Source organism: Epinephelus moara, chromosome 14 (assembly GCF_006386435.1).
Source record: "Epinephelus moara isolate mb chromosome 14, YSFRI_EMoa_1.0, whole genome shotgun sequence".
Taxonomy (NCBI): Eukaryota; Metazoa; Chordata; class Actinopteri; order Perciformes; family Serranidae; genus Epinephelus; species Epinephelus moara.
The window spans coordinates 24,422,673-24,444,540 of record NC_065519.1 but is presented as its reverse complement, the minus strand read 5'-3'; the positions used below and the strand labels follow the sequence as shown (position 1 = coordinate 24,444,540).

The window sequence follows — 21,868 nt, the reverse complement described above, 5'->3', positions numbered from 1 at the left end:
TGTAGAAACAGTAGCTTTTCACATTTTATCATGTTTTGATTGAAGACATTTTACATACATTTTAGTCAGTTTGTGTGGTGCAGTTGTACCCAGTTTAAAATAAATGCCTGCCTTAAAAGGTACCGTCTGCTTTCATGTGGCTCTTGTTGAACACACCCCATGCCATGCAAGTGCGACAAATGAAATCAATGCGAGTTTACTCCAAAATATTTGTATTTGTATTCTGCATAGAAAAAGAGCAAGTCACAATTAATTATAATCAAGGAGTCACTTTAACAAAATTTTCCCTGGCAGAGGCACTTTGTAATAATAGAAATTATTTAAGGTTAAAGACCATTTATAAAAAAAAATAGCATGAAAACATGTTCCTGTGCAGCAGCAGTGTGTGGTGAGATACAGTTAAAAGAATACTTCACCATCAAAATGACCGTTTGTGTGTCAATTACTCCCCCTTGTAACACTGATTTCGTGAACAGACTGTGTTCCATGATGAATGGAGAATCCAAAAATACAAAATATTCATGAATTGAAGTGAACAGAATTATTGTTTAACACCAAAACTGTATCGAAACATCCGTTTACAAACTCTCACACAACTCGTGCAGTATTACTCCAAGTCTGTATAATCCTAGTACCGTGGTCAGCAATTCCCAAACATGCATTATCACTAAAACATTACGATTTGAAACACGTTAGTACGATTAGTCTCAGTAGCGTGTCTGGGGACGCTGGTGCCTTTAAACTCTGCTCAAGTGGAGCTCATACGCACAGGGCACGCCATTAGTGGGCAGGACGTGTTATATACTGTAACATTGTCAGCAAATATGCATGTCTCTAGGAAGCACTGAACATACGACTGGATAAATGAGTCTTGAATTATACTGCACAAGTTGTGTGAGAGTCTATAAATGGATGTTTTGATTTAATTTAGCTGTTGTAAAATGTGGACCCCATTGACTTCAATTCATCATGAAGGCTTGCCTTTTTTTGGATTCTCCGTTCACCCTGGTGGCTTGCTAGAAAAACACAGTTCTCTAAACAGATTTAGCATAACTGAGTGAGTAACTGATATACAAATGATCATTTTGCAGGTGAAGTGTTCCTTTAAAATGCTTGAATGTATCGTTAACATGCTGCCAGCTTGGTGCCCTGGAAGCAAAGCAGGCAATATTTAAGCTTGTAATGTAAGAAGAGAAATATTTTAGACAGCCTTCAACCTTTATATGAAATTTAAGAACTTTGTATCTTAACAGTCATGAAACACTTGCCATGCTTGCCATGAATTTATGCATCTTAACAAAAAAAAAGTAACCCTGACATGGTCATTGGCATTGTTCAGCTGTTTCTTATCCTCAAAACAGTGTAAATAAAAAAAAAGCACCTGTTCAATTTAAGGAAAAGGCAGATACACATACATGTAAAAGCCAAAATTGTGATGGTAATGTAATATAAAGTCTGTCCTATACAAGGCAGTTGGATAGCAAACGTTCCCTCAAGAGTGTAATCCATTTAACAACCACAATGAAAATCTTATCGATGTCCCCTGTGTCGGGTCATATGCATACAATGTGCATCACTCACTGCTATTGTCATTTATGCATATCAACCCAGAACTATTATAGTCCATTATATTCTTGGATTCCAAGCATGCCCAAAAGAAGTCAGTTGCATTTCTGCAAGCATTCACCTGAAGTGGAGCAGGTGTCATTCAGCACTCATACAGCTACAGTAACAGAGGAAGCAACAGCTGACAAGAATCAATTATAAAAAAGTGATTGTGCAGTAAGTAGTGAAACTTGATCACAGTCATGTAATGGAGTCTTGACAAGATAATCAGAAGAAGGCTGGATGAATGCTTTACTCTTGTGATTAAATGAGTTCACTTGTCGGAGGCGCGGATGTAGACCAGAGAGGACAGCAGCAGGAGCTCTGGTGGCTTGTGTAACAGGATCAGATTGTCACTCCTCAGGCCGTCATAGTGCAACCAGCAGCCGTCTATCTGGAAGGCCGCAGAGTAGTGATGCTCATCTTTGTTGAAGAGTGTGGTGCCCTCTAGCAAGTACCTGTGGAAGAAAGGGATATTAAAACTATTTACACTTTTTAGGAAAATCAAAGCAAGAGTACAGAAGCCTAACACGTTCACTTAAAAAAAAATATTTGCTCTGTTTCTCTGAACTAGTGAGATTAATGTCTCAGAATCATGAGAAAAGTTTTAATAGAAAAAAATCTGCTCATATTTCTGAATTAAAGTGATAATAATCTCACACATTCACATTTGCTGAATTAACAATATTATTATCCAGGAAAACAAGAGCAGATTTTTTTTTCATGAAAACATTTTATAATTCTGATAATCTAGTTAATTCAGAAAATCAGAGCAGGTTTTTTTTCTCAGATGAATGCATTACACTTCAATATAAGTACATAAATAATAGCGAGAACATATTTTTCTCTTTGATCTGTGTCAAAGAACAGCAGGAGTAAAAAGTGGTAGAAGATTTACCAATACGGAGACATCCTACTTTTATCTCTTGGTGCTTAAACTAGCAACAGTGTGGCTAAAGCATGGTACTGTATACCAAGCCAATGGAAACACTGTGGAAGCTCCATACCTGCGCTGACAGAGAGCCAGATGGTAAGGAACATAGGACAGCTCCTCTGACTTCCACTGCTGCATGTTGAGAATGACAAATGGTGGCGGCCCGTGGCAGAAAACCCTCTGAGAGAACTCCCTTAGACCACCACACCTGTTTGAAAAAATAAATCATCAGTTTGTCAAGGAAGTGGACTAAGATTGGACCACAACAGGATAATGAACACCCTCCCTGTGTCTCACCCCAGTTCTGAGCAGAGCAGCAGTTTGGGGCAGAAGAACTCGTCCACGGCCGACTGAATGGGGTCTCTGTGAGGCAGCTCATGAGGAGGGCTGGGAGGAAAAATGTCAGTGAGATCATAAGAAATGGAAATCACGTAGACCATCCAACAACAATATATTAACTAGTCCTGACCTACTTTGTTAGAGGAAAATACCTCTAAGGGACTGTTCGTTATTTCAGAGAGGGGAGGGGGTGGAGCAAAACGGGGGAGGCATAAATAATTTTTTAAGCACTGGGGAAAGACATACATTTTTATTTAAGATTAGGGAAGGGACACGAAAATTTAAATGGTTATATTTAACGTTCATTTTAATTAACCTCTGAACCTCCAAACCCCCAAGCTGGTTTTAAAGGCATATTTTCTTTTTTAAAAATGCCAAAATTACAATTTATCATAGCCAGACACTGTAGAAACAGAAATTATCATTGGATTTTCACATTTCTGTTGGTCCTTGAACACACTATGTGAGACAAACTATCTGGAGAGTGACAAAAGCTGAGCTTTAAGTCGTGATATTTCAACTCCAGGATTTTGTTTTCAACTTTTAACTTTCAATCATCAAAGGCTAAGTTTTTAAAATCTAATAACGGCCACCATGTCAAGTCACTCTCACACCCTACTTGCTGTCTGCTCATTGCATTGGCTCCAATAACTTTATTTAGTATGAATAGGAAAAATATGGGTAATTATGGTGGAGGAAGGGGCTTCCTTTTTCTCCCCAGTCACTCAGGGATGCTCAAAGAAAGATATTTGTAGCTTTGGAGGGTCTCTGATAAATGATGAACAGTCCCAAACTATGACAAGTAAGTTTCTGCACTGTGCACTGAACATGTGAATTAAAATGCATGCACGTAAATAGGTGGAGACAGTGATGCATGCACTTTCTATGTCATGTCAAACAGACAGTGGGAAAATTTTTAAGGGGTGAGAATTGGGTCAAGGGGTGAAAATGAAACCCACAGTGCACCAGCTGAACCATTAGTAATATGTAAAGTGGTGACAGGGGCTTCCTGCTGGGACAAAGTCCATAAGGATTCTTGCTATTTATAACATTTGATACAGACTGCTGGTGATGCAAACCTGACCCAGCTCCTGATACAGTCTGTGCTAATGTTCACAGAATGAAAATGGGAAAAGTTGCATCAAGTTTCACACTGTAGCATCAGGATATTAAACTGTCTGTGTGCAGTATACCTGATGGTGATTGTGCTCTTGAACTCCTGGTAGCGAGTCGGGCAGGCCCAGTTGGTGCACAGACTCTCCTGCATAGTGGACATGAGGTTCTCCAGGTTCTCTGTGAAGTTCTCATGCTCGTTACCAAACAGGTCGATCTCCAGTGCTGCCTGGTGGATCTCTGAGCGGTACTGTCTTTTGGACATCCTGTCCCAGATCCACAGCATCTTCACTGTGGTGTAGTCACAGGAGTCCATCAGGTAGAGGAAGTGATCCACAAACTGCTTGCCCAGGAAGACAGCCAGCTCCCTGGAGAAGCCCTGGTTGTCCCGCAGGATCACGTACAGGATCATGAGGAAACCATCGATGGTGCAGGTGTTTTTGAGGTTGATCTGAACGTACAGAGGAGTGCATGATATGGCCTTCCGCCCTGCTTTGATGGTAAAGACGCCACCCCAGGGGAGCACAGGCCTCCAGAAGGAGCGGTCCTCTTCGTCATTGTTGTTGATGGAGGCACGGATTTCTTCAAACAGTGTCTTAGACCTATAGAGACACATGCATCTGAGTTAGCAGAGGACTAGACAAAAGTAGTTGAAGATGATGCACCGATAATGTTGATGGACGGCGGCGGCTTTACAACCAAACAAAGGCTACGCGAATAACGTTACATCCAAGTTAGCTTGCATCAACAAAACACACAAGCAACGCAATGACAAGCAACGTAAGCGGCCAGTTATCCTCCAGGACGTAGACATAGCCCTATAAACCTACTAGCTTAACAAATTAGCAGCTGCTATCACTTTACCTTTCGAAGTGGAGACTGCTGTCAGTGTTTGAACTCAGCGTTTGGAGGTCTTCGGTGTCCCTCAAAACACAGAATCTACTCTCCATAGCTCTCTGTATTTCTTCATGTCTTTACAACGGATTTAAAGCTACATATCTACGTAAAGTATTTTCTAGCTCTTTCTGGTGTTAACTGAATGATGACATGGATCAAAACAGTCCCGTTAAAGCGTGAAGTTGGACCCGTATAAACAATGTTGTGGTTATTTTGAACGGATAACATACGTGGTGTGTAAATACAGTACTGCCCTCTGCTGGTTCCTCGGCGCTCTCTGAAGTCCCGCCCATTCTCGCACCCCTTGTAGAACTGGGAATGCTATTGGCTGTGAAGCTCTAGCGACATGTTGTAGTAGGCATATGATTGGCTGCCAGAGTTGATAGTTCGTTTATAGCCACGCCCTCCTCCGTCGTCATGCCCACTCGCGAGGCTACGCTCTACGTTTGACGCTATTCTCGAAAGTCACTACGCTGATTTTCAGCCGTAGCGCTGGGTTTGTGAATGGAGCCTGCGCCGCCACCTTTGAGTCCACACGCTTTTTGAACAAACTTTTTTTTGGCAGCATTGACCGCGCGCCTCTTCTTGTCAGGCAGCGAGTGTGCCGGGAGACAGCAGCAGCACCTTAAAGACTTTCGGGAGCAGAAGATGTCAGCCCAAATCATAAGCGGGAAAGAGGTTTCAGCGTAAGTGACAATTTTTACCCAACGCTTGTATTCATGCACATAGAGCCAAATAAGTGGCACGTTAACAAGTCTGACGACACATCTGTCTACTTGCTAACTAGTCAGCTAACTAGCCCTCTGAGTAAAAGGTTACCCTACAGCTAAAGTTAATGTCACTTGAGTCATAAAACTACTTCTGTGCGTGACTGTGCACGTTCAGCTGTTTCGAGAAATAGCATTTTTGGTGTGCTGGCAGCAGAGCAAGACTTCATAACTTAGTCTGAAGTGATTGTTCATGATGCTGCCCACGTGATTGAAGTGTGCCAGCACTTTTTACTGTTATGGATAGCTAAGGTTAGCTAGGGAAATTACAGTGATCTCTCTGTCAAGTTGCATGAGATATTTGTCTTCTGACTATTATTTAGATTAGTTTAGTGTTCACACTTATTGCACTGACTTATGACTGTCAAAATTATAATTTGGTTGACATCCATAAACTTGGGAATGAATGATTGCAAATTCTTCAGGATTAAGTTATGTAAGCAGCTGTGGTAGTGTGGTGTGATCTTTGCCCTGCTGGTCCAGTGACCTCAAGTACACCACTCATGAAACTAACTGTTTAACAATCCTGCATTGTCACTGTCTTAATATTTGACTGCAATCTGCAAATTGGTTTCTTATGTTTTTAATAGTTTGAATGAATCCAAATATTGCTTACGCCCAAAAGTTTGGGAGAATGCATTTGGCAAAGAGACAAAACCTTATTTAGTTGCATGTGCTTGTCACAAGACATGACAGCCTGCACCCTGTTAGCTGCCCCTCACAGTACTCATTAGATAAATTAAATCTGCAGTGACTTCAATAGGAGGATTTGCATTCATTATCTCAGAGGCTTTACAAAAGCTGGCATACCATTGATTGTTCTGGACAAGTGACCCTTATGGACAGAGGTCTATTGATGAAATTTTCCTTGCCTTTCAGGATATGTAGTTTTCTCCAACCTGTTATTCTTAAGTGTGTTCTGTAAAGCCTCACTATTGACACAGGGGCAGTAATCAAATCGCAGCAGTACTTTGAATTGTAAGAGTGTGTACAGGAATATGGCCCTAGTTGATCAGTGACTAGGAAGGTATCCCAGCATGCTGTTTGATCATTGCAATGACGGTGTTGTTATGATGCAACATGTTACAGGCCAATAACTGCTTTTATGAAGTCTGAGAATGAGATATACTTTTATTGACAGCCCTTACTTTCTCTGGCTTCCTTTTGTGATGAAATAAAAAGCAACATAGTGCAGGTCATATGTAAAATAATGTACCTAAATAATAAAGTTTCAAGAGCTTTTTGAGTAACGCGGTGGACAAGATAAAGAAAGCTGACTTGCTATGATTGATTGTGTTAATAGAATTCTAAAGAAATGCAGACAGGGTCGAGCTTTGTTTAGACATGCTAGATCCTAAAAAAGATTTTAATGCTTTAAATTAAAGTCCAGTGACTTTGTGTCACTGCTGGCCGTCTTGTCTTTCATTGGAAGATAAGATTTTCCTCAAGTGACTCTTTGATGCCCTGGATTTGCATATGCAGTGGAGTCTGACAGTTAGGCAGCAGTGGGGTGGAGGATATAAGGGGTATAACCACCTCTTTTTCTGGCTGTTCACCACCTATCAGCCAAAAAGCCATTGAAATATAGGAGAGTATACCCACTCCCTTCTCAGTAATCTACCCATCTACATAGTAGTACACCCGCCTCATCAACTACCACACCACTGCAGCCGGGGATTGACAAATGATGACCAGTTTCATAAAGAGATAGCCACATGGCATGCATTTGGCACAAAGCCTGTAATCATTGCAAGGACCGGGAGTAGCCTGTGGCTTGTGTTCCATATGGTCCTGTCACTGCACAGACATTAAAAATCCAGTTGGGTTTTACTCAGTTGTCTTGTGTTCTCAGGCAGGTGAGGGCGCGTCTGAAGAAGGATGTGGAGCAGATGAAGCTTCAGGACCCCAACTTCAGACCCGGTCTAGTGGTTTTACAGGTAAGTGTAAGATTGTAACCAGAGCGTGCCGGGGTACACAGTCTTATGCAAGTGCCCTGTCATTAGCACATGTGTATGTGTAAGGTAGGAGCCCTATACGTTTACACAGGCAGGTGATGTGATGCTATGTGTCTTTGCAGGTTGGAGACCGCGATGATTCAAATCTGTACATCACCATGAAGTTGAAGGCTGCAGCAGAGGTAAAAAGATCATTTACATAATGTACATACAACCCGCTTCAGCTGTAAGCTGTTTACAATCTGTCCTACGTTCCAGCCTGATCTCATCTTCTGTGTTCACAGATTGGAATAAATGCCACACATATGAGGCTTCCCAAGACTGCTACAGAGGAGGAGGTGAGAATGGACTTAAAGTATTAGTGTAACAGCCTTTTATTTGTCTGTACACACACAGTAATGGGCTTTTTACGCTGCTTAGCCCGGGGATAAGAGTTGACCAGGGCTAATTTAGCGTTTTTAACACGCATACAAATTGTTTACCTAGCCTAAGTTCATAAGATTCACACTGCCTTCTACTAGCCCTGGGGTTAAAAGTCCACTGGAACATGTAACTCATGTAAACTTTCCAAAATTCTATTGTTTACTTAGCCCAGTTTCACACTGGTAACTTTTAGTCCCAGGTTAAGTAAATTTTCTGTGGATAACCCCACGAACTAACCCTGCTCCGGAACAGGGCCAGTAAGCTCAGAGGCTAATGTCCAGCTTTGCCCCCTTGGAAAATGCTACGATTGTGCCAGTGTGAACGCTCTTGTAAGTGAAACCACACCCACCCTTGTGACAATTACAACTACAGGAAGTGAAAGTGACCAAAAGAACGTGTGCACCCGGAACAAATAATAAACAGAGGTTAAATACACATTCCCGCTCCTACAGCTCTCTTAGCCCCAGGCTAATAGCAGCCTTAGCCTGGTGCTAAGTGAAGTATGAAAAAGGCTTAAAAACGCTCATATAAATCTCTCAATTTCACTGGTGATGTTTTAGAACCTAACATTGCTGGCAGATGATTTTCAATGCATCAAGATCAGGGTAAAGTTTGGCAAATGGGTGCTACTGGTGCTGTAACAAAACAAGAATTGTAAGGCATGAGAGTGACATGAGAGTGTAAAGGCCGTCTGTCTGTCCGTAGGTTCTTCACAGCATCACACAGGTGAACGAGAACTCATCTATCCATGGCCTCATCGTGCAGCTGCCTTTAGACTCAATCCACAAGATCAACACAGAGAGGGTCACCAATGCTGTGGCCCCAGAGAAGGACGTAGATGGGTAGGTATAGATATAAATCTGAAGATTGGGGTGCTCATTTTTAAGGTTTGCTTTTTCGTGTTTCTTTCTTTAAGCCTGGTAAAAGAAAATTCTCATGTTTATTTTAATTTTCAATGCCCAATGTGGTCTGATCCATTTACAGGCTGACCAGCATAAATGCAGGGAAGCTGTCTCGTGGGGACCTGGGCGACTGCTTCATCCCCTGCACACCAAACGGCTGCATGGAGTTGATCAAACAGACTGGTAAATGCAGCATTCATCACCCTAAAAACAGCTGTTGCAAGGTTAAAATAAACATGTGCCATGAAAATATAAAGAATCGAATAAGGCAAAAATGACTTGATGGATTGACCGCTTCTCTACAGGTGTGTCTGTGGCAGGGAAGAGAGCTGTAGTGATTGGGCGCAGCAAGATTGTGGGCGCACCGATGCACGACCTGCTGCTGTGGAACCACGCCACCGTCACCACCTGCCACTCTAAAACCGCTGATCTTGCTGGAGAGGTACAACAGTAACATCTCTATCCAACCCAGCAATATAGTCACAGGATTGTATTCACATTTGTCTATATGTGCTCCCACACCAATGCAAGCAGAGCATATAATGTGACCACTGAAACTCCGTAAACAACATGTTGGGTATTACAGATACCTGCTGCCATCGTGTGGCACAAACAATAACGTCATGTCTTCCCAGATTTTTTGATTTATTGCTGTTTTTGTCCAGGTGGGCAAAGCAGACATCCTGGTTGTCGGCATGGGGAAAGCAGAGATGGTGAAAGGAGAGTGGATCAAGAAGGGAGCTGTGGTCATCGACTGTGGCATCAACCACATTCCAGGTCAGACTCTGCCTTACCGAGGCTTTACAGTCTGCTTCAGTCGTGGTATTTACCTCAAAGTTTCTCTCCATGTCTTTCAGATGAGACTAAAGCAAGTGGGAAGCGGGTGGTGGGTGATGTCCACTACGCCTCAGCCAAGGAGCAGGCCGGTTTCATCACCCCTGTGCCTGGTGGAGTGGGACCCATGACTGTGGCCATGCTGATGGCGGTAAGATCATTCTTATTCTGTGAGAACACAGTATAAAAGGAGGAAATTGAGATAAATTCTGTCTTTAGTCTCATGTTACCTAGATGTTATGAATAACTGAGTGTGTTTGTGGTTTTGTGAAGAACACAGTGTTGAGTGCAAAGCGTTTCCTGGAGAGCCACCAGCCAGGGAAGTGGAACATTTCTTTAACCACACTCAACCTCCAGAAGCCTGTGCCAAGGTTTGTCTCCTCATCTTTCCCACCTCTTAGTCAGGTGCTCTGTTAACTTGTCACTGATTTGAGATATTCAAAAATCCACATGCAATGGATGTCAGATCAATGTTAATGGTAAATGTAGTTGATTGAAGCAGAGAAAGCTAAGCTCTCCCGCTTGCACAGCTGTGCAGGCAGTGCCTACATGTACCAGGATGCCTGGTGTATAGTTAGGTGACAAAACACTCAGTCACTGCTCACCCTGCTGATCTTGGTTGTCTCCAGCACACCTCTGTCCAAAACTTTCGTGCAAAATAACACACACACAGACTTTTTGTTAATGGCTCACAGAAAGAAGAGACCAGACACGAGCCGGCTGCAGAGCTCAGCGTCCTGTTTTAACAGCTCAGTTGGTTGATGTGGGCGGCACTTACGCCTCCTGAACCTGGCATATGCAGCCACTGCCTTGGCCTCCTCTCGCTGCATTTCTTTGGCCATACACTGGGGCTTGAATAAATATGGCAGAATATAAGAGTCCGCTAAAAAAACAGTAAAATATATTCTTGTCCATAATATCCTCTATAGTGACATTGTGGGATGCCATTGCTGCTGTTGGAAATATAATTTGTTTGCAGTAGCAGCGAAGAGAACAAGGAAATAAGTTGAGTGGCATCTAGAGCACACACCCCTTCCCAAGCTGAAATAGCCTGTCGGTCTATATCATAGATATATCTATCTATCACGTGAAACTGACAGTGCTGGATGTAGGGAAAACAACAGATTTTGCTGTAGCAAACTCAACTTTCTTGGTAAATATCGCACACACTGGGGACTCTTTTTCTTCAGCTGACTTCATTTACCATCAATGCTGATTGGACATCTTTATAAAAGGTAACAAATTTTCCCTTTAATTCTTCACCTCACGTTAGACCTCTCTGAATGTATTCTCCTTTGCTCAGATGAAAAGGTGATTTTGTGTCTTGTGTTTATAACCCCAACAGCGACATTGTGATTTCACGCTCCGTGGTGCCCAAGCCCATCGACTGCCTGGCAAGAGAGGTGGGCCTGCTGTCCGATGAGGTGGAGCTCTACGGAAAGACTAAGGCCAAGGTGCAGCTGAATATCGTCAAACGGCTGCAGTCCCAGCCAGACGGCAAATATGTGGTGGTCACTGGGTATGCTGTCATTACTTTATCTGCTGTACTCAACTGTACTGTCTGTAGTTTCTGTCAGATATTATAGTTTATAACTAGCAGGATTTATAATTAATAAATTCTGGCTCTGCTGATGATTATGTTTCATGCTGATAAGAGTTTCTGTCTGCAGCATTACACCCACCCCCCTGGGGGAAGGAAAGAGCACCACCACCATCGGCCTGGTCCAGGCCTTGGGAGCCCACATGAAGATCAACGTGTTTGCGTGTGTGCGACAGCCTTCACAGGGACCCACCTTTGGCATCAAAGGTGATAATAATGTACACTTAGTGAGATGTTGCACAGGTTATAAGCTGTTGATATGTCTGCTGTTGAGTCCCACACTGTGTATATATCTGTAGTTTTGTCTTCTGTCTACAGGTGGTGCTGCAGGAGGCGGATATTCTCAAGTCATTCCAATGGAAGAGGTACGACACTGCAAGTTAGAAACTATGCTGCTTGTTTAAAAATAAAAAGGTAAAAATTGCTTTTAATTAATGAGTCTGTTCATTTTAGTTCAACCTCCATCTCACCGGTGACATCCACGCCATCACCGCTGCCAACAACTTGGTGGCTGCTGCCATCGATGCTCGCATGTTCCACGAGTCTACACAATCTGACAAGGTTGGTGCTCGATTTGGTCAGTGCTAAATTAAAAAAATACACTTTCTTGTGTTAAATGGATTGTGACTATTCTCTGTCTGTATGTAGGCTCTGTATAACCGCCTGGTGCCGCTCAGTGGAGGACAGAGGAAGTTCTCCCCCATCCAGATCAACAGACTGAAAGTAAGTGATCGTGTCACACACTTGTTTTGACTCACTGTCCAGAGTATGGTACACACATTACATTTACGTTTTCTATATTCGTTTAGAAACTGGGCATTGAAAAGACTGATCCCACCACTCTGACTGAAGAAGAGATCACCCGCTTTGCCCGACTGGACATCGAACCAAGCTCTGTCACCTGGCAGAGAGGTATGAAGTCTCATAACCCATGACTCTTTCATTGTCTCTCATTCAATCTGCTGTATGCATGTAAGTGATTGTGAGTGTATTAATCATTGTGTGTAAATTTAGTGTTGGATACCAATGATCGATTCCTGAGGAAGATCACCATCGGCCAGTCGCCAACTGAAAAGGGATACACGAGAGAGGTAAAGAGATGAGATCTACAAAGCTCTTTCCTTATCAGTTAAAGCATCTCTGTGTCATATTAGAAGGTTTATTTGGCTCCACCCAGTGGTTCTATCAGAAATGACACTGTGGTAGTTGGCAAGGCAACAACACGCCCCATTTTAAAGATGATATAAACACATTAAAGACAGTAGAGCTTAGACAGAGGTTGAAGGTCCATCTTTTCTGTGTTCTTCAAATGGAAGTTTCCACTCAGCCATTAGCAAAAAGCACTGAAGTAGGCTATGGTGCTGATGCCCTCCTCCTGCACATGCTGCTCACTGACAGTGTAAGCATGAAGAATGAAGAAAGTGTTAGCTTGGAGGTGGAGGATGGTGTTATTATAAAATGTTATTACCTTAATTTACCTAGGGAAAGATGCATTGAGATTCAGTATAATATAATACTGCATTTGTACTGTATAAACACATTTATAGATCCACAGTCAGTGTATCAACTACAGTAGATGGGGTCAACACTCTCTCAGTTAGGAGAAGCAGACAGGAGCACCGGGACACAGAAGCTAAGCAATGTACTGCTGTGGACGCTACTTTAGATCAGTTCTGAAAGTCACACAATAACAGGAACTCAGTATCCAATCAGAGGCAGCAGTAGACCAGCATCTCCTCATGTTCTCAGAGGTAAAATTACTGTTTCTGTCAGAAGAGTCTGGTGTTGTTGGTCTACCGCTGCCTTGATTAGTTAGTTTGATTGCGTTATTGTGTGACTTTTGGAATCAGGCTAATAAAACCATAATAAGACAATATGAGCAGCAGCTATGTTTAGGGTCCATCAATAATACACCTGTAGCAATGTATATTTTGCATAAAAAATAAAGTCCTTGAGGATAGGTTTTCAAATTCTCTGAGTTAAACAAAACTCTCGGGGTTTCGTCTTCTCTGCTTAGATACTGACTACCCTCTCTGTACCCATTTGGCTGCATTGTTGTTGATGATAAGTGAGTATGCAATTCCTCTGTCTGTCCTACAGGCCCAGTTTGACATCACGGTGGCCAGTGAAATCATGGCGGTGCTCGCCCTTACCAGCAGCCTGGAGGACATGCGTCAGCGTCTGGCCAAGATGGTCGTGGCCACCAGCCGCAGCGGGGATCCCATCACCACCGAGGACCTGGTCAGTGGTCTGGACTCTGCTTCATGATGGGACTTTCTATATAAGTACCTGTGGAAACAAGGCTCCTATAATGAATTGTTTTTCTCTACAGGGTGTGAGTGGTGCTCTAACTGTGCTGATGAAAGATGCCATCAAGCCAAACCTGATGCAGACCTTGGAGGTGGGTGAAACACACGTGCTAACCTATGTAATTCCACTGAAGAGTACAAGAAAAAAGTTGCCTTTAGTTATGGGTTTTATGTCACATGTGGTCGTCTTAATCTGCAGGGAACTCCTGTATTTGTCCACGCTGGCCCGTTTGCCAACATCGCCCATGGCAACTCCTCCATCCTGGCTGATAAAATAGCTTTGAAGTTGGTGGGACCTGAGGGCTTTGTAGGTAAGTGGAGCACAGAAAATGGCTCTATTGAAACATGTTTTCATCACTTTTTCGTGCTTGATCTGGAACTGCGATGCTACAGTAGATGATTTGCTATGTTGATAGTTCATGTGATGGAGGAGCAGATGTTATGTTATTCAGTGATATTACCCAGTATTCCCCACAGCAGGGATTCTGTTATCATTCTCTTTGTCTCAACCCCTTTTCCAAACAGTGACGGAGGCTGGTTTTGGTGCTGACATCGGCATGGAGAAGTTCTTCAACATCAAGTGTCGCTACTCAGGCCTCAGACCCCACGTGGTGGTGCTGGTGGCCACCGTCCGAGCCCTGAAGATGCACGGAGGAGGACCCACAGTGAGTTTGCTTAAGTTTCCCTCAGCGTCCTAACAACACGATAATTAATGTTGTGATTTGACATGATGTTTGCATTTCCCTGTTGTGAATTCTGAACACATCCTCAGCATACACAGGATCTCAATTAATATCTCCTCAGCACGAAATGAGGTTTCACCCTGCCTTCAGGGAATAACTGCGCACTGCTGGTAGTGTAACTACATTTCCTGCTGAGTGGACGTCTCAGAGCAATTACTCATTCATATTCTCACTACTTCATTCACACAGATGTTAGCTTTTCAATACTCCTGAGGCATAGAGTCTGCTGTATAAGATTTGGTAAGTTCATTGTCTGCTAATTTTTTATTTATTTAACATTTGAATTATTTTCTGTTCAGGTCACTGCTGGGATGCCACTGCCTAAGGAATACGTAGAGGAGGTAATGCATAAGAGAGATAATCAATAGTGTGTGTTTAAGTTTGTATGGAGAGCCTAAGGCCTTGTTCAGACTGCCAGCCCAAAATGTTTTTTTCAAAATATCCAGATTGATTTTAGTAAGTCTGGACAGCAAAAAATTTTTGCAAATCTGATCCAAACCACATTTGGAGGTGGTTTGAAATGCGATTCCAACCAGATTTCTACAGATGCGTCTGAGTCCTGACACTTTGACCGCTCAAATCATATTTAAGTGTCTTTGAACTCAACACACGACAAAGTCAAATCCAGCGTGACCAAAGTGCTGAGCAGATCCCATGTTTCTACTAGCAGAGCACTAAAGAGGACAACATGAGGAACAACAGTTGTGGACTTACGCCACAATAAATTGTTGATGAACCTCCATTTCTCATGCTCCCAAGTTGGAAACCTGCATCATCAGTGCAGTTAGTGACGTTTACGTTGTTACCGCAGTAACCCATGCAGATAGATTGGTGATGTCTGGACACACACATCCCATCTGATTATTTGCAAATAACAGTGCGGACAGTCTGTCTTCAAGATCATATTTGAGAAACAAGTCTGATTCATCCGTAGTCTGAACGTAGCCTAAGACAATGCCGCTTTTTGGTCAATAACATGTTTAGTGTGCAGCACAGCACATTAAACGCATAATAAGCATCTACATGAAATGTTTATGTGGATTAAAATGCTGTTCTTAACCGGCTTCTCATAACCCCATTTAAAAGTGTGTTTATGTGTACCCGTGTGTAGAACCTTGAGCTGCTGGAGAAGGGCTGCAGCAACATGAGGAAGCAGATAGAGAATGCACAGCACTTCGGTGTGCCAGTGGTGGTGGCTGTCAATGCTTTCAAGTAAGTTATATATGATGACATAGTGGCAATGGGTTAAAATGATTCATACAACTTAAAGCTGCACTAATCCATATTTTTATATTAGCAATGGATCAAATTAATGTGAGTAATGTGAAAGAGTTTGCTCACAATGATGAGGGAATTATCATTATAATCAATTGTCAACTTTCAGCTCATTGTTTTAGTTTTTACAGCCTGTAACTTTATTGTTTTGGTTCTTTCATCATTTTTTTTTGCATTACATTCACCAAAATGACATCAGAAGAGCTAATGTTGATTTTAAATGGATGAGGGTCATGTTGTGTCACAGCAGCTAATCAAAGCACAGAAGCTCCAGTTTATTACAGTTCATTTCAAATCCAGTGCTGAGCAGGTCTGACCCAGTCTTGCAGTCACATACAGTGGTTACCACTTTGTATTAAAATCACCTGCTTATATTAATGATGATATAGAACAATTAGATAGCCTAGATCTTTTTAAATAAATGAATAGCCTTGTCTCGGAGGGTTAGGCAGAGGATCAAAGTCTTATCATTTATGAGATATAGATAAATATGTGTGGGCCTATGATATGAGACACAATAAACAAATTTTAAGGTTAGCACATCAAATGGATTGGCATGCGAGTAAATCACAATGACAAGCGCAAATGAATGCACTGGTGTGCCAGTCAGCTACAGCAGCACCGGAGAGAGAGTTATGCATAAGAACGGGACTGTGTGCTGCCATTGCTCTGCAGTTGTAGGGTAAATGGAAACACATCCAACATTACTAACATCATCCATATATGTCAATTACCAGGTCGAGGAAAAAACAAACTGGAGGTCAGCTCCTTCTCCCCGCTGCTTTCAGACAGCCTTAGAACACAAAAGCAGAATAGAAAACAATGTAGGTATATGAACGGAAACCCACTGGACATGATAACGCACATGATCACCTGCACCCTTCCATAAAGTAGTGTATAATGAATGACATGACAACACACAACAGCCTTTAGGGGATGTTTTTTCTGGTGGCGCACTGGTGCAAGTGGAGCAGAACGGATCAGTGTGGACCAGTGTGGTTGAATGAAAAATGAAAAAAATAAACCGTTCATTTCAGGTGGTAATGACATACGTGACATTGTAAATGTAATAATATTACCTGAAATCCTGTCTGTTATGCGTTATATTACTTTGTTATTGCTAAAAAGTAATATATTACTGCACTGTTTCAGACACAGCAGACCACGACCACAAAAAAGCTTTGATGAATTTGCTGTAAAACCTGCTGGTTGTTGGTGTTTTATAGCTTATTGTTAATGCAGGTTTAAAGCAGGATCAAGAGATTGTAAATCTATTTTTCTCCCAAATTACAATGCACTAGGATTGACTGGCTGAACAGGAGAAATAAAAAAATCTCCAGTGCTACCTTTGCTTGAGGCAGAAAGAAAGTGTTTCAATCACCAGATAAGGTTAGATGTGGTGCACAGATGTGTTGAGTCATATATTGACAGTTCTGTTCCTGCATTTTTAGGAGCTAGTGTGTTTCCCTGCTTTTGGATTGGAGCTTCTGTGTCTGTTCATCTCTAATGCCTTTTGTTGTTCTGACCCATCCTGCAGGAACGACACTGAGGCTGAGCTGGACCTCGTCTGCAGCGTGGCCAAAGCTGCCGGAGCCTTTGATGCTGTGCGCTGCAACCACTGGGCCGAAGGTGGAGCTGGTGCTGTGGCACTGGGTCAGGCTGTCCAGAGGGCCTCCGAGGCCCCCAGCAAGTTCAAGTTCCTCTATGATTTGGAGGTAGGAGCCATTATGTTGTCGGTTTTTCAAAATTACAGTAAGTGTGTGTATGAATTTACCTGAAAACGTGCACATTATTATATTTGTTTTGTCTATAGAGTAGAACAAATATGTCAACCACACTGAAAAAAACTCATGTATTTTGACCCTGAACTATTTTTTCTGGTTGGCCAACATATCAATCATTATTATTATTATTATTATTATTATCTCTGATTCCTCTCTAGCTCCCTATTGCTGATAAGATTCGAATAATCGCCCAGAAGATCTACGGAGCAGATGATATTGAACTTCTCCCAGAAGCTCAACACAAGGTTGAGCTGTACACCAAACAGGTCAGCATGTCTTCCTAGCTCATTTGTTTCTTTCCTCCGTCTTGTCAGGCCTGTTTGTTGGATAGAGAAAGCTTGATGAGGCCTGCATACACGATCTGCTTCTCTTTTTTTGTCCGCTCTTCTTCCCTCAGGGTTTCAGCAACCTGCCAATCTGCATGGCAAAGACTCACCTGTCGCTCTCCCACGAGGCAGACAAGAAGGGTGTGCCCACAGGGTTCGTCCTGCCAATCAGAGACATCCGAGCCAGCGTGGGCTCTGGCTTCCTGTTCCCACTGGTTGGCACGGTAAGCTTACAAACGATCCCTTTCTTTTAGACTGTGTTGGCACAGATTCTGGGAGGGATGAGGGTGCGACCAGAATCAAACTGCCTCTCATTATAACGTGATTTTCTACATTCATCTGTCATCCTGGCTAAGGTGTATTAATGAAAACAAAGACTGAGTGCTACTTAACCGTCTTAATCTTGTCACCGAAATAACAAACATATGACATCGCACAATGTCAGCTTTGTTGTAAACAGTGTATGTACAATGACTTTCGACTGTAGTGATGGGCACATCAGTTTTTTTAGTGTATCAAATCACTTGAATACATTCAGTACATACATTCAGAAAGATCATTTTGCAAACTGCATGCTGAAGTCCTACTACACTTATGTACAGCACGTATGTTTTTGCAACACCTAATTATTCAATGAAATATTTGTTACTATTTCCGACTTCCAGGAAAGGAAGGTGGTCGTGAGCAACTCAGCGACTCACTCTGGGCTCATGTTCACTGTGCAGTACTCTCAATGAACAGATCATTGAAAATGCACCGTTCACTCACAGTGTTCGACCAGAGCTTCAGTTGCATAGTCCCACCCACTGAACTTAAACATGGCCAAACGTGCAGTTCAGCTCGTTAACTAGTGAATTGAGAAGGGTCATTCTTTAAGGATAAGCCAGTGAGCTGAGAAACAAAGCAGCATTCTGAGTAAAACCTACAGAAATATTGAGTACAATAGTCCACCTTCCACCTTCTCCTCCTCTCTATCTGTCACTCTCTCTCAAACACACGTCACCAGCTGTGTTTGTTGAAGGTTCACCTGCTACTGTGAATTAGCAAGCAAGGTATCCTAACCAGGGACACAATTAACAATTATTTTTACTATCAATTACTTGAAAAATTACACCGTAAATTATTTAACATATAAAACTTGGAAAAAATAGCAAAACCTGTGTCACTATTTCCTGGACCCCAAGAAGACATCTTTAAATGTCCAAAACTCAAAGAATTTCAAAATAAAAGAGGATATACTCACATCGAAAACACTCAAACCAGCAAATATTTGACTTCTTAAAAAATAAATTTACATACTTGACTTGAACGATTAATTGACGAATCAATTAAGCAGCTAATCATTCCAGCTCTAGCTCAAATGTGCTGTACAAGAGATGCTATATTACTAATTTTAAAGGCACCAATAATGCAATTAGTCTCTATGTCATCACCTGGAATTCCTGTTTATTTATTTATTGATTAAAAACTACTCTCCCTTGCTGTTCCTCCTAGATGCCCACCATTCCTGGTCTGCCCACCAGGCCTTGTTTCTACGACATCGACCTGGACCCTGAAACTGAACAGGTCAACGGGCTCTTCTAAAAAGGCCTCTGCACTGTACGATGGTAAGAAAAGTAGTTCAGACAGATACCATTCTCATACTGGAGTTGGCAGGCACATATTTCTAATAGTTTGCATTGGTTGATTTGTTTTTTCTTGGCACTGTATAGACCCAGTGTCCCCCCCACTGAGCCTTAATGAGACGTGATGGACTCCTAACTGGAAGCGCTGTGAGATTGTCCTCTGGTGCGGTTTTTGTTTGTTGTTTTTCACTCTGACACTGACATCTGTAAATAATTGATTTGCTTCACCCAGAAGGCTGCCGATGGGTAAATCAAAAAAACTTAATTAATCACAGAACGGTTTATTCCTCTGAGATAGTCACTCTGTAATAGACTTTTTGCAAGGAGGAAGTGTCCTATTGACTTCTCTTTTAGGTACAATGCTCACTGCACATTAACAAGCATCACAGAACTAAGCCTAGACTCTTAAGAGGTAAATTTGGACTCTATTAAGTAATTGTGTATATTTTGTTTGCACTATACCACGAGCATCTCCTCCAGGCCACCATCTCTAACAAATCTGTTTGCCTTTGGGATACAATTATTATTAAAAAAACATCTGAACATGAAAATAATGCTGCTTAACGAACTCTTTTTTTTTTTTTTTTTAGCAATCCTGTGTCCGTTGCATATCAAATGTCCCGTTTCATCTGTCCTGTTTCTGATTGAATATTTCTAACCAAGTCTAACACTGCTAGAGAAGTCATGATGCTGTAAATCAGTGGTTTCAACTTTTTTGTCAGAAAACATCAAATAAAGTGTCCTTGATGGAAAGCCCGCAATATTAAGCCTTTTTTAAGATATGTTATTTTTGACTGTATTTATGGAACTTGTTTGTAGAGATGGTATTTGTTGCCTGTCTCATTATTGCACCACTTTCATGCCTGTCCATCAGGATTGTAGACTCTGTCCAGAGCATCTGCTTCTGAGTGTGTACAAGTTTTCTTTTTGAAATTATTGGTTGCCCAAAGATTTTTTCTTATACTGAAAATATGCACCATAAATATGAACATATAAACCCCATGGTCAAAGTTTCTTTTGCTGTAAATAGTTAAGTCAAAGATGAAACATTATTTTCAACATTTTAAGCAAGATTACTGTATTATTTTTCGTTTCGTACAATTTTAGAGTGAAATAAAGGAAAGCAGCACCGTGCAAAAGTTTGACATTTGAGCCCTCAGACAAATTTTAAAATTGTCTCAGACCTTAATTAGCTTGTCCGGGCTCTGGCTTGTTCAGTCATCATTAGGAAAGGCCAGGTGATGCATATTTCAAAGCTTTATATATACTCTGACTCTTGACACCTTGTCCCAGCAATCAGCAGCCATTATCTCCTTAACAGCTGCCGAGCACTCTGAAAACTAAAATAACTGATGCCCACAAAGCAGGAGAAGACTATAAGAAGATAGCAAAGTGTAATTAGGAAATGGCAGTTGACAGGAAATTTGGAGGTCAAGTTGAGGTCTGGAAGAAAATGTTCTGAGAGAGCTGCTTGCAGGATTGCTACAAAGGCAAATCAAAACCCCTGTTTGACTGCAAAAGACCTGCAGGAAGATTTATCAGACTCTGGAGTGGCGGTGCTGTTCTACTGTGCTGCGACACCTGTACAAATATGACCTTCATGGAAGAGTCATCAGAAGAAAACCTATCCTGTGTCCTGACCACAAAATTCAGTGTCAGATGTTTGCAAAGGAACATCTGAACAAGCCTGATGCTTTTTGGAATTAAGTCCTGTGGAGTGATGAAGTTAAAATAGATTTTTTGGATACAATGAGCAAAGATGTGTTTGGAGAAAAAAGGGTGCAGAATTTCATAAAAAGAACACCTGTTCAATTGTCCAACACGGGGGTGGATTGATCATGTTTTGGGCGTGTGTTGCAGCCAGTGGCACGGGGAACATTTCACAGGTAGAGGGAAGAACGGATTCAATTAAATTCCAGCACATGCTGGAAGCAAACCATCTGTAAAACAGCTGAAGATGAAGAGAAGATGGCTTCTACAGCGGGACAATGATCCTAAACACACCTTGAAATCCACAATGGACTTATTCAAGAGACGCAAGCTGAGGGTTTTGCCATGGCCCTCACAGTCCCCCGACCTAAACATCATCAAAAATCTATAGATAGACCTAAAAAGTCAATGCATGCATGACGGCCCAAGAATCCCAGAGCTAGAAGCCTTTTGCAGGAAGAGTGGGTGAAAATTCCCCAAACAAGAACTGAAAGACTCAAAGGGGGCACTACTAAGCACTGACCATGCAGGGTGCCCAAACTTTTGCTTCAGGCCCGTTTCCTTTGTTGTTAATTGAAAACTCTCAAAGATTAAAATTTTAAAGAATAATATGGCAGAAATGTGTCATCTTTAACTTTTTGCCTATTGGAAATCAGTTCATCTTTTACTTACTTAGCTTTACCGTGTATAGCTATAGTTTTCATTTCTGTTTTTTATTATTATTGCA

The 21,868-nt window shown here is 41.9% G+C and overlaps 2 protein-coding genes across 2 annotated transcripts; one reads left to right on the top strand and one right to left on the bottom strand.

Moving 5' to 3' along the window:
- Positions 1 to 207: 207 nt before the first annotated feature.
- c14h14orf28 (chromosome 14 C14orf28 homolog) lies at positions 208 to 5,136 on the bottom strand. Its single transcript, XM_050061700.1, has 5 exons — positions 4,856 to 5,136; positions 4,072 to 4,593; positions 2,837 to 2,926; positions 2,613 to 2,747; positions 208 to 2,063 (listed from the first exon to the last, which is right to left on the bottom strand). Exons 1-5 carry the CDS (start codon positions 4,939 to 4,941, stop codon positions 1,880 to 1,882), a joined length of 1,017 nt encoding a protein of 338 aa, XP_049917657.1. The 5' UTR covers positions 4,942 to 5,136; the 3' UTR covers positions 208 to 1,879.
- Positions 5,137 to 5,421: 285 nt separating this feature from the next.
- Positions 5,422 to 20,198, top strand: mthfd1b (methylenetetrahydrofolate dehydrogenase (NADP+ dependent) 1b). The gene is made up of 28 exons (XM_050061812.1): positions 5,422 to 5,574; positions 7,508 to 7,592; positions 7,733 to 7,792; positions 7,895 to 7,948; positions 8,739 to 8,875; positions 9,018 to 9,118; positions 9,241 to 9,377; positions 9,601 to 9,712; positions 9,793 to 9,920; positions 10,043 to 10,140; positions 11,115 to 11,288; positions 11,440 to 11,576; positions 11,688 to 11,734; positions 11,823 to 11,930; positions 12,018 to 12,092; positions 12,179 to 12,281; positions 12,384 to 12,460; positions 13,470 to 13,610; positions 13,702 to 13,770; positions 13,878 to 13,989; positions 14,204 to 14,343; positions 14,721 to 14,762; positions 15,533 to 15,633; positions 17,234 to 17,411; positions 17,639 to 17,746; positions 17,878 to 18,030; positions 19,301 to 19,413; positions 19,519 to 20,198. Exons 1-27 carry the CDS (start codon positions 5,537 to 5,539, stop codon positions 19,388 to 19,390), a joined length of 2,805 nt encoding a protein of 934 aa, XP_049917769.1. The 5' UTR covers positions 5,422 to 5,536; the 3' UTR covers positions 19,391 to 19,413; positions 19,519 to 20,198.
- The last annotated feature ends 1,670 nt before the right edge of the window (positions 20,199 to 21,868 follow it).

Coding starts and splice junctions, on each gene's coding strand:
- mthfd1b (XM_050061812.1), top strand. CDS start 5,537: ATGTCAGCCCAAATCATAAGCGGGAAAGAGGTTTCAGC. Junction 14,763..15,532: donor CTAAGGAATACGTAGAGGAG/GTAATGCATAAG, acceptor ACCCGTGTGTAG/AACCTTGAGCTGCTGGAGAA. Junction 17,412..17,638: donor AGTTCCTCTATGATTTGGAG/GTAGGAGCCATT, acceptor ATTCCTCTCTAG/CTCCCTATTGCTGATAAGAT.
- c14h14orf28 (XM_050061700.1), bottom strand. CDS start 4,941: ATGGAGAGTAGATTCTGTGTTTTGAGGGACACCGAAGACCTCCAAACG. Junction 4,594..4,855: donor AGCAGTCTCCACTTCGAAAG/GTAAAGTGATAG, acceptor GTGTCTCTATAG/GTCTAAGACACTGTTTGAAG. Junction 2,064..2,612: donor CTGGCTCTCTGTCAGCGCAG/GTATGGAGCTTC, acceptor TTTCTTCCACAG/GTACTTGCTAGAGGGCACCA.